This window comes from Macrobrachium nipponense, chromosome 7 (assembly GCF_015104395.2).
Source record: "Macrobrachium nipponense isolate FS-2020 chromosome 7, ASM1510439v2, whole genome shotgun sequence".
Lineage (NCBI taxonomy): Eukaryota > Metazoa > Arthropoda > Malacostraca > Decapoda > Palaemonidae > Macrobrachium > Macrobrachium nipponense.
The window spans coordinates 91,379,273-91,391,976 of NC_061109.1; the positions used below are offsets into that span (position 1 = coordinate 91,379,273).

The 12,704-nt window shown below is 45.0% G+C and overlaps 1 protein-coding gene across 1 annotated transcript in view; it reads right to left on the reverse strand.

Moving 5' to 3' along the window:
• Positions 1–12,704, reverse strand: part of LOC135217463 (polyphosphoinositide phosphatase-like) — a 333,908-nt gene that overhangs the window by 200,924 nt on the left and 120,280 nt on the right. Inside the window, exon 8 of the mRNA XM_064253366.1 lies at positions 1,274–1,471. Coding sequence (XP_064109436.1) covers positions 1,274–1,471 — 198 coding nt within the window. The remainder of the gene's footprint in view (positions 1–1,273; positions 1,472–12,704) is intronic.

Genomic DNA, 12,704 nt, shown 5'->3' on the forward strand with positions numbered 1-12,704 from the left:
GATAAATTTTACACTGGCTAAAATTAAGATTAGGTGGCTCATGCAAGCTTAGTAGTGATTTTGACTTCAAGGGGAAATGTAGTACCTCTCTGTCTCGTGACGTCTTTTTGCAAATTTGCTCATAAATATACCAAATGGCTGCTGTTGGTTTTAGTTCTTGTCTTTTACAATAGTATGTCAGTTGTAAATGTAATTTGGCGAAGAAAAGTGCAAAGAAATATTTGAAAAAAACATGCAAAAATTAAATAAGGTACTGAATCTTCGTTCTTGATAAATTTATGTAAATATTTCTCAACAAATATGCTAAGAATTTGTTACTGATTTTATTTCTTATCTGTTTTGATACTGTGTGAGCTGTAATTATAATTTTGTAAAATAAAATAAAATTATTGATTAAAAAAACATATAAGATCGTAAAATTTACGATTGCCTTGTAAAAGAGACCCCATAGGGGTTGTAAATAGTAATTTTCAACTTTTCGTGGAAGATAGGGAAAATTTTGTAGAATTTTTTTTCTTATACCATGTGCATTTGCATATCTTCCTCTTTCCATCATAAATTAGCCGACCTCAATGTTTTGCTGTCATGGGGTGCTGCATATTGATTTATTACCCTGGCTCCTAAGGGTTAAATGAGACCAAAATACATATATGTATAGTTATACTACATGTTGTGAAAGTTTCATCGAAATTTGTTCAGTTTCCTTCAAGGTATGTATGTTCACTTACTTTTCTGAAATATAAGTTTTGAGAAAACAGCAAAAAAAATTTTTTTTCCTTGCTTATTTTGAATAATTATGGAACTTTGATAGGTAGAAAGATGATTTTTACTGTTAAAGTATTTCTTCATGTAAAAAACATCCCCTGAAATTTACAAGGGACTGAAGTTTCTGGAACTATCTGTGTCACATATGCAAGCTAATTATAGGTATTAAGTGTGTGATTTCGGAATATTTTAATACAGTTTCTGTCCCACACATATTTTCGAGTAATTATGGAGTAAAACTTTATTGACAATCTTATATTACCAGGTATTTTTCTTCCTTCTTAACATGACAGAATTTTGTCCAACTTATTTCTTATTTTAAATTTCAAGGTACAGGAAAGATATGGCATCAAAGATTAATAAGTTTTGCTTCTTCCAGAATTATCACCATATTTAGCAATTGCAGCTAAGTATTGCTAATTAGGATGGCTTAATTCTTATAAGTAATGGAAAATATAAAAATCAAATGCTAGGAACAAATTCATATTATGAAATAAAGGATACATACTGTTTATTAATGCGAGCCATGTCAACAGCAACATACTGGATACGATGACTTGGAGGCAATGTGATGTTAAGTTGACGAATCAAACGGCAGTATTCTGCATTAAGGATGGACTCATGAGGTCGCCGCTCTCGACGTTTCACCAAGTTTAATACTACAATGGGAGATCCAAACCGTCGCAAGAGTTCATTGAAGTGTTTACCTATAGTAATTACAAAAACCAGACCATAACTAATCATTAATCCATGCACATATGGCAAACTTTTAAATAAAATGCCAGACAAAATATGAAAAGCAAACTGAACACAAACTTTTTTCATTCAAGAGCCTTTTTCTACAGTAGTCAGCAACTACTTCACTGATCTTCCGCCAAATAAAAATAAAACAGCATATGAAATGTGAAATGCCTTCAACAATCTTGAAAGTTAGATGACTACTTTACCAAGATATCTGTTTCATTACAAACTCATTACAGGGTACTTTGTATAAACCTTATTGAAGTATAGTAAACCCCCTGGATTCACGGGGGATGTGTACCACTCCCCCACACGAATATTTGAAATCTGCAAATACTTAAAACCACTCTAAAAATTCTTAGAACTACCTATTTTGACAGTTCAAAAGCAAAAAACCCCTCTAAGAATTCTCTTACCTAAGTATTTTAATAGTTTTATTGCAAAAAGTGCATTTAGTCATGAAAATAGTATGAAAATACAGTAATTAGCGAATAATACCACGAAAAGGCAAATTTTCCTTGAATAATGTGTACTATATATGTTCCATAGAGAGATCTGCGAATAAGTGAGCCCACGAATTGTGAACACGCGAATCCATGGGGGTTACTGTATACATCTTGGCTCCAGAGGCCTCTGTTGGCAGACCAAGTCTGTTCTGGTGTTATATACACAGGTTGCAGTCTTGCTTTCAGAAATTTTCAGCTTCCTACACTCACCATAAAAAAAAAAGGTCTTGACATAGGAAAATCCTATTTGTGGTACCTGCTGTGAGTCTTCAATGGGATTACACTCACATGGTCCACCCAAGGGCTCCATAGGACAGCCCAACCAATCTAAAAAAAATTCTCTTATACTTCGTCTCAAGCAGAACAGTGTATGTTGGCACAATGACAGAATATAAAGGACTTAAAACAGGAGGGCTTTATCTCCCATCCACACATCAAGTGCCTCAGATTTTTCCTTTGCCTTACTTGCACAGATGTGATAAAAAAGCATATGTTGGCTTTTTCCCATATTACATTCCAGGTCTGTTCAACATAAACCTTTGCTCATGTCCCATGCCTTCAGGAAAGTGGGTGGGCTTGAGGACTCACACCGGTTATCAAATAGTATCGGTTTTACCTACATCAAACCCTGTTATTTATAGAGTAGCCACTGTTCATCCTCAAAGGAGTTACATAAGAAATTGGAAGCTGATGAAATGGCTTACTTCTTAATAAATAAATTACAACACCCAGATGAATTTTTGATGCGAAGTAGAGTCACTGGTTATTACCATTTTCTTTATTCTGAATACTCATTAGGGTTTGGCAATAAAGGCCAGGAAACAACACAAGAAACTATATATACATTATTCTTTGTAGTTTAAGGTGATCTATCTAATAATGCTGCTTCTGGCTGAGGAATCACCTTCCTTGACAATATCTCATGGTAATAGTTTCAAGAATTTTTTATCCAAGGTAAAGTCAAAGGTTTAATTGTTTTCTTTATTCCATATACACACTGGGGTTTGGCAATAAAGAAGAGCAAAACCACAAGAGCTATACATGTATTATTTTTTTGTGGTTCAAAAGTGACCTACCTAATTATGTTGAGTCTGGCTGTGGGATTAGCGTGCCTTCCCCAGCAATAATATCCTAGCATGACCACTACTCTAATGGTATTTCAGGAATTTTTAATCCAAGGCAAAGCAAGAGGTTATCAACCATTTTCTTTATTCTAGATACCCATTAAGGTTTGGCAATAAAGAACAAGATACACACTAACTTATACGTATATGTATTATCCTTTTGGTTTTTAGTGACGTACCTAATTTTGTTGGGTCTGACTGCAGGAATATTGCGCCTTCCCTGCTTCAGGAATACTGCCTCTAATAAACAGCATGTAAACTCAGAGATTTCTTCGAAATAAACTTTTCCGAAGTTAATGATGTAAAATGGACACCCCGTATTCACGGGGGATGCACACCAGATGCCCCTGCGAATAGCTATAATCCGCAAATACTTAGAACCCCTGTAAAAATGCTTAAAACTGCCTATTTTGTTGGTTCAAACTCAAGATAAACCCACAAAAAATGCTTGTAGTACCTAGTTTTCTAATAAGTTTATCACAAAAAGTGCATTTAATAATGAAATAGATATGAAAATACAGTAATTTGTTGATATTTCTCATTGAAAAATACTGCGAATATGCGGATTTCCCATGAATAATGGGTAGATATGGTCCATAAAGAAATCTGCGAATATGTGAGTCTGCGAGTGCCAAGAACGCGAATACGGGAGGGCCACCATACTCAACTTTTGAATGTCATGCAAATTAGGAAAGGAGTGAGGGGTCTGCCTTTTCAATGAGGGACACTAAAATAATTCCCAGCCCATGTAGAGAGAGTGGTTTGTTTGTGCTATGGAAAAATAGGCCAACCTGGGACGTTTGCTGTGACATCTAGGTAAACCATGAGTGCTTGCACTGGGCATAATGCTTTATTCAAAATACTTCTGAATTCCCTTATCACAGAAAGAGATTTTCCCTTTAAAGTGTCCTCAATCTTGGCTAGGAATTATAGGTCAGGAGACAAAAGTAAATGTCAACTAGTAGTCTGAGTGATGAAACATCCTAGTCTAAGAGAGCCCAGCTCACTAATACGAGCTCCTGACGGCTGAGCCATCAAGAAGACTACCTTATGTAGCATATGAGTTGTAGTTGTACTGAGCCAACTAAACTGTGTCTAAGAACCTAATTCAGGAACCAGGTATTGGGAAGCCTTGCAGGAACTGGGCTTTCCAGTGCAAAAGACTGGAGAAGGGAATTCACAATTTTTATACACATTAGAATCAATTCAAAAACCATAAACCAAGGACTCCAACAGTGCTGCCTTATATGCCATGATTGTTTTAATAGCAAGGCACTTGACCTCAAAAGTATATATATTAAAATTTAAATCTGCTTCAGAAGATTTCATATGGGCTCTCAGTGTGGAGGTACAGGCAGTTCCTGCTCACTGGTGGCATTCAGTTAATCGTGTTTTTTTTCCGTGGAACTTATCTCCAAATATATTGCATAAAATTCACTAATTCGCACATTTTTTCATAGTATTTACTAATTACTGTCTTTTCATTTTATTGTCATAAACAAATTTGTTTATGATAAAAAAAAATTATTTACTACCTTTCAAATATTAATAGTACAGTAATATAAACAGCAAAATATCATACAATGCTAAATTGAAATCCTGCAAAATTACAAAACAGCTTACCACAAAACATAAACACCTCTCTCTCTCTCTCTCTCTCTCTCTCTCTCTCTCTCTCTCTCGCTCTCTCTCTCTCTCTTCTCTCTCTCTTCTCAACATACATATACACATATCCTTTAATAAAAAAAAAACAGCAAAATACCAATAAAATGTTATTTCACTTACTGAATAAACTGTATTACATTAATCTATCATTATCATAATGGTATGTACGTACACTGTTGATGTTTCATCTCTAATCATAAAAATATCTAAACTCCAAATTGCATATGCAAGCAACACTATGTAACTGCTATTCTTCCCAGCCAGTCAAGTCAAGTCTAGTCTTGTCCTCCTTCTGTGCTGAGACTTAGTTTGTAATATGTAAACACCAATTCTCTCTCTCTTAATGAAATATTAATTACTGTATGATAACCTTTTACGTACAAAATCAAAAACAATTATTCCATTAGTACATTCATTTCTTTTAGCAACTAAAAATTATTTTCCTCATTATTTCGGTAGTAGCAAGCCTTAATCAGCTGAATCTCATTATGTAAACATTACAAGTCTCTGCACATTTGGGTATTCTATACATATTATGGTGATAACAGATCAAAATGACAATTTGTCGAAAATTGCATTTTTCCTAACTATACAAACCTGAGGTCCTTTAACAATAGGAAGGTAACTAGCGGCAGCTGGGACGGTCGTAAGCTTCGAACAAGGGAGAACGGTAGTTAACTGCTTGTCGATCGTGCGCGCGCGCGCGCGCCCGAGAGGTGAAGAATCACTTTTGCTTTAGGCCCATGCAAAAGTTGCAGAGTGAGGGGTGGCATGAGGTGGACTATATGTAAAGGACCTCAGGTTTGTATAGTTAGGAAAAATGCAATTTTCGACAAATTGTCATTTGTTCCGATACGTAATACAAACCCTCGTCCTTTAACAATAGGAAGACTCACTTCTTGGTGGGAGAATCTGAGTCTTTTTTGGTGACAGACTGGTGTTCGTCCACCCTGGAGTGCCTCCCTGGTCGTAAGAGCAAGGAGGGATCCAAACTCTCTGTCCGATTGATCGGGGTGTGCACCGCAGGATCAATGGTCAGACCTCTGGGCCAAGTACTAAGAGAGAGGCAAGCGTATCTCTTCGTACCAGCAAGCAAGAACTTGTTCCTGTTTGCAAGAGACAATCATAAAATGATGGGTTTGTCTCAATTTGGCATCCACTTCCTCCCCCTTGTTGGAGGAAGTGGTGGATATTTACTCCTATCCCTACTGAAAGGGATAGGATGTGCTCTATTGAGTAGCTCACCTGCATCTCGTCCTTACCCAGCAGGGTGACGACCGTGTCCCTCTACCCAAAGGTAGAGGGAAGAAAAAGATGGGAAGAGAGCCAGTCACACTCTCATTCCTCATCCATTCTTACGGTCACACCAGGACTCGATGCTGTTCAGCCTGCGAGGGTCTGGGTTAACTACACAAACGTGTGAGCAACCACCACGGTTTCCCAAGGAAAAGATCCAAGGAACTGTGGGCAATATCCTGAAGGTAGGAGGAGGTGCATGCGGTCCGGTTGGACCAGGCGCCTGCCTTCATTACCTGCGCCACGGAGAAGTTCTTGCGGAACGCGAGAGAATGATGAAGAGCGTCCTCACTCATCCTGGGTGTCGAGTTTCTTCAGACAGCTCCGTCGCACCTTCACAGGACAAAGCAGCATAGCCTTCGTATCGGAGGCGGTGACGTCCATTAGGAGGGTATTGTGAAGGACTCGAACCAATCGTCAGTTACCGAAGGGTTCTGAGTCTTCGCTACGAAGATCGGTACGAAATCGAGCGTCACAAATCCCCATCCCTTTGTGCTTGACTTCTCAAGAGAAGTCATGCAGTTACCTAAGACGAAAAGAAGGGAATAGTCGTATGACCTATCCCTCCTTCGACTTTGGTTATGTACAGTACTCATACTGACAAGCTATTAAGATGAAGTAATGATTGCTCTGGAACAACCGAACTAAGTCCACAGCATAGTTCGTAACTGACTCGGAACGCTCTGACAGCTGCGACTGACTGGTTCGGAATCAGTAGAGGCAAGTTGTCCAAGCATCCGGGTAAGTCACGTGACCTTCGCCCTTTAAAGAGTTATGCTGAGAGACCAAACAAATAAAATATTTGTTAGTCACCGATGCCGGACGGCGCGGCGATGATTCTCTTAATGCATAAGCTCAAAAGGCGAAAGTCAATTGCCTTCAAAAGACCGAGGTCCCTGATGGCAAGAAAATCTCATAGACGTTGAATCTCAGCTTAAGGAGAACACTACTGTGTACGTTGAAGACGAAGGTAGGCAATGAATGCAACCTACGTCTTCCAGCTGAATCGAGAGAAGGAATCTCAAGATTCTAAACCTGTGCTTACAAATGACTGAAAACGCTAACCGCCATTTCATTGCTGTCCATTGTGCAATGAAAGCGGGGCGTTCTTCAGTAATGAAACACAGGGAGAGCCGCTTGAAGAACTGCTTCTCATGGGCTGAACGTTTGGAAGTAGAGCTGGCAGGTGTGGGAGTAGGCGATGTCTTTCAATACATCTGCTAATCCGGGGTGAACAATGAACAATTGTACACCTCCGAATACAAGATATTTTGAGGACAACTCAGATTCCGCAAAAATCATTCGCATTATCGGGATACGATGCAGCAAGAGACTATTACAGAATTCTGTTACCGTGCGGTAAACAGAAAGATGAGAGTAAAGAATAGATATCTCTGTTTAAAATTCTCGCAATACCGAAGACGATGAATACTAGCGTTTCTCAGCAGTAGATGGTCATTCATGTATGCGAGAATCCCCGTTAATCAGAGACTTAAGTCCGTGATTGTTGGGCAGAGATACGGTTGTTATTCAATCAAAGCAGGTGAGAAAGACATAAACAACCGTCTATCTCAAAGCGGCAGCTGATACTGAAATGCCTCGGGCAATTCAATACGCAGTAGCTGTCGCTGACTCGTCATCCTGAGTTGCCAAGTAATCCTTTCCACGAAGGAATGCGTTCGGCTAGAACCACCGAGCATAAAAAGATATGCGAGCAATTATCTTTAAGCGAAACGAATTTCGGTAAATATAAAAGCTAAAATGGTGTTGTTGTGACAACACCATAAGTATATAAAATTGAAACTGGAAACTCCTGGGAGGTTGCAGGCAACCCGGGTTGCAGTTCAATTAGAATACTTTTCGTCTAAGTCGCAATCCGTAGAATAACCAGGATATGCGCCTACCCCTCGGACCATTCAACTGCTTAGCAGAATCATGTCGCGAGGTTAATATACGTAGTATATTTGTAGGATTCTGAACAACGATCTCCATCCTAAATTCTTTCCTTCAAGAAAACAAAATAAGGATTGGAGATCGACCACCTTCGTTCTCTATTAAAGAGAGTGAAGGAGAAGTCTTCCTCGAAGGAAAGCTTCAATGGTGAACAGAATACTAAGACGATAGTTCCAGCCAAACTGGATATTCCCGTCCGTTTCTTCTCTATTCCAGGTTGGTCGCCTACTGTGAGATAGTCTTCTTTCAGCAGCAGTCTTCTTCCTAATGCTAGAAATTCCAGGAATTCGAGCATAGGCGAGGTTCCCGATTATCGTGTAACATATCGGGGATTCTCGTCTCGCTCACTTTGGACCGTGGTCTCGCCTAAGTGTTTGGAGATCGTAAGAAACTCTAAACACTCTGAATGCGCTAGAAATTCCGTAGAATTCTAAGCAGTCTGCGAAACCCCCACCGAATTCGTCAACGATATCGCTGGTGGTCCTCTCGATTCCCGTAGAAATCGAGAATGGGGCAGGATCCCTCCTCAACGACCGGGGCTTACGTCAGGTAGGACCCGAAGGTCCCCCCCTGGTAGCGCAGTCCCCAACGTGGGATCCTACAGAGAAATCTCTGTAGGATCCTTCCCTTTCCCTCGTAGCCGTAAGGAGAGAGGGAATGGGGAGGAATTGGATACTCGCTCGCCTTCCCAGTGGAACTAGCAGTTGGAGAAGAGTAGGAGCAGCCATCGCCTTGCGGCGATGGCGCCTCAGAGTCTGGGAAAACGTATCGTCAGGAGAAAACGTTTTTCCCCGAGGAGGGTTACGAACTCTCACTGTAAGTAAGGGTCTGCCGCCACTGTGAACGTCGTCTGGGTGGGCTGATCGACACCTGACAGGAGAGAGCCGATACCGTCCTCCGACTCATTCCAGTCCTCGTCGAGGTCGAAACCTCTCAGGAGGACCGAAGGAGTATTTAAATACGGTGTCCGAAGACACGTAGAAACGCCGCTGTCGCAGTAGAGGAGGTGGAAGTACTTGATCGACCGGCCAGAACTGAGAGAGCCTTCTTGTCCGGAGACGAGAGACTCTGGTTCAAGACAGAATCGGTAAGCTCCGATCGCGGCATACCCACCGTCGGTTTGGGTTCCCATCTCGGGCCCCAAAACGACTCGAGCAGACATAGGCTCTGCTGGTGGGAGCGGCGATCCTTCCCCCCGGTCGTTGTGCTGACGAATCAGTGCAATAACCTGGGTAAACGTTACTCTGAATCTCGGAAGTTACAGCGTCTTGAGGAGTAGGACCGTCCAGTCCCTCCAACAAGAGCAGCTCCCAGGACCCTCCTCCTTCAGAAGAAGGACCAGCAACAGATCCCTGACGGTTGCCTCCAATCACTTGCGCGTACGTCCTGGTTGGTCCTAAGACCACCTGGCACGTGCGGCGTCGTGACGGGATCGTGAGCGGCGCATCTCTCACGATCACTCCTATATACCTAGCTCTTCCTGGCGTATGCCGAGGAAGTTGAAGGTATCGGAGAGACAGAACTGACGCTACCCCCTCTCCCCCTGACGGTCGCCTCCAATCACTTGCGCGTACGTCCTGGTTGGTCCTAAGACCATACGTGGCACGTGCGGTCGTCGTGACGGGATCGTGAGCGGCGCACCTCTCACGATCACTCTAGCTACCTCGCTCTTCCCGGTGTAGCCCGAGGAAGTTGAAGGTAGTGGAGAGACAGACCTACGCTCCCCCCCCAGCTCGCTGGCAGGACCAGCGTACGTGGGGGGCTGCAGCCGATCACCAACCCGCGGTGGGGATCGATCTGCAGGCCTGGCCGTGCCGCTCACCTGTGCGAGCGGCTCGACTGAGCACGTCGACCCCGGTCCCGTGCGTCAGACGAGCTGCTGCTGGTCACCGTATCCGCCCGGTCCCTGTGGGAGCGGCGGTCAGGTGACCTGCAGAGCTCGCTTTCGCCGTGAGACCGGTGAGCGTCCTCGCGGCACGCAAAAACAAACCGCTGGTACCAACCGAGGTCTGGTACCGTCGGTCGAGGGGACCTGGGGGACCCTCTTCCCAGCCTCAACCCGTGGCCGGTCAGAGACCGTCACGTCCACCCGAGGTACCGGTCTGGTCGCTGCGAGAGCGGCCGCTGGCCTGGCGAGAGTCACCTGAGCGGCTCTCGACAGTCTTCTGCTCCGTGCCTCGGTCATGACGCTGAGCGAACTCAGGCGTCTTAACTTTGGCTGCACGGTCACCCAGAAGGAGATCGTACACTCGGAACTTCTCGCGGACGAGAAACCGAGCCGGTACCTGGCTTAGCAGCAGAGCTGCCAAGACCAGGCGAGGGTGTACCAGCGGTAGCCAGCACACCCTTGGTCCCCGTCTTCTTCTTCTTCTCAGAAGGGGAGACGGGCCCCGTTCCCGAAGGAACAGGAGGACCAGCAGAAGAACCCCCCCGTCACACCGGAATGTGACGAGCCCTTCGAAGTTCCCGAAGGAGTCTTCTTAGGGGGAATAACAAAACCCGGTTACCAGCTGGTCGCTGCGAGAGCGGTGCCGCTGGCCTGGCGAGAGTCACCTGAGCGGTTTCTCGCCAGCCTTCTGCTCCGTGCCGTGGTCTTGGCGCCGAGCGAACTCTGGCGCCGAAACTTTGGCTGCACGGTCTCCCGAGGGAGAGCGTACACTCGGGATCTCCCGCGAACGAGAGACCGAGCCGGAACCTGGCGTAGCGGCATCGCCGCTAGCACCAGGCGAGGAAGTACCAGAGCTAACCGATACTCCTCTGGTCCCCGTCTATCTCTTCCTTACGGAAGGGGAGACGGGCCCCGCTCCCGAAGGAGCAGGAGGACCAGCAGAAGGACCCCCCGTCCCACCGAGGTGGGACGGGCCCTTAGAAGTTCCCGAAGGAGACTTCTTAGGGGGGGGTGGGGGAGGCAGCCTTCTTCTTCTTCGGCTTATGGGCCTTAGAAGTCGAAGGGGAAGAGGCAGCAACAGACGAAGATGACACCTTCCTCTTCTTCGTCAGCTCACGCAGGACAGTCGTCAGGTCCTCCATCCAGGCCGGAGTCGGCCCTATGCCGAAAGAAAAAGGCCCGAACGCACCTGTCCGGAAGGACCTGGGACTGGGGAAGACACACCATGGGCAAGGACCAGCATGGACAGGCGCAGGAACCGGAGCGACAGGAACAGCAACCAGCTCAGGGAGCGGCAGGACCAGCGCATGCGGAAACCACAGAAGGGACAGCCGGAAGCCAGTAGCGGGAACCACATAGCGGACAGGTCGGCAGGCCCACCATCGCCTCGTAGAATCATCGGCAGCCAGCGTGGTACTGGCGGCCGGTCCAGGGGCGAGCTGCTGGAACAGCGGAAGTCTGGGGCAGGCAACACGAAGAAACACAGGCGGCGGCGGCATACCCCTCCTCGGTACGGCGGCGACCGGCCCTAGAAGCGGCAGACGGCGTCACCGACACAGCAGGGGGAGTGTAGACCAGCGGGGGGAAGCAGCATAAGCGGCCGTGAAGGTTGTAGTGGAGACCACTCCAAGGTCACCGCCCAGACCTCGCTAGACTCTGCAGCAGATCGTGGATGCTAGGCACGCCCTGCAGCCGCAGTGGTCCATACCTGTCCAAGGTCGTCTCCCACGGCTGTAGCACCTGCGGTAGCACAGACAGATTAGTAAGAGGGGTTCCCTCACGCACGGGGGGGGGGGGACATGCCCCCACCCCGAACGGAAGGAAGACCCCAAAAACAAAATACGAGGAAGCTGAGCGGGGGGGGGGCAGGAAAGAAGACGAAGAATCGGATACCAAGGGAGTCGCGGGAGAGCTTTCCGACGACTTCCTGGCAGACCTTCGCTTCCCCTACCCCCGCACAGCAGTGAAAAGTAATATGAAAATGAAACAGAATACTGCACTTGCGATTCACTTCATAGAACTTTAAAGAGGGAGATCAATTCCCGGTAAGAGCGGAAACTTGATCCATAATAATATGATGCTATCATAAATATATATGAAATGAACAATACTGCACTTGCTATTTTCACTTTCACAGCAATAATCGTAAGATTAATTCCCGGGTAAGAGCGGAAATTGATCCAAAATTAAATTTGATGCAATTAATAAATGAAAATGAAAAGAAAACTGCATTGCGAATCCACTTTCATTGCATTCTATTCATACACAATAAGAGGCTCTTGCCGAGCGCAATCAAGCTCTCGGCAACGAACGCACAGGGCAAAAATATAATGAAAAAGAGTACTTACATCTTTCAATTACACACTTTCGCCCAAAAAAAATACATGACTCGGCGCGAGTGCGCCCGCCCTCGGCACCGAGACATAATTCAAGGGTTCAATTCATGAAAAGAGCGGAAATCGCCGTCTCTACGGCGATAGCTCCATGTTGATTCATAATTAAGTAATGAAAATGAAAACAGTGTACTTACAGTTTCATTTTCAAGTCAAACCAAACCATTAGTAGAAAACACAATATAAACAAAGCATACGACGATGAAGCGGCAGAGAGCATGACGAACACGTCCTTCACACCCGCGCCGAAAGCAAAAGTGATTCTTCACCTCTCGGGCGCGCGGGCGCGCGCACGATCGGACAAGCAGTTAACTACCGTTCTCCCTTGTTCGAAGCTTACGACCGTCCCAGCTGCCGCTAGTTACCTTCCTAT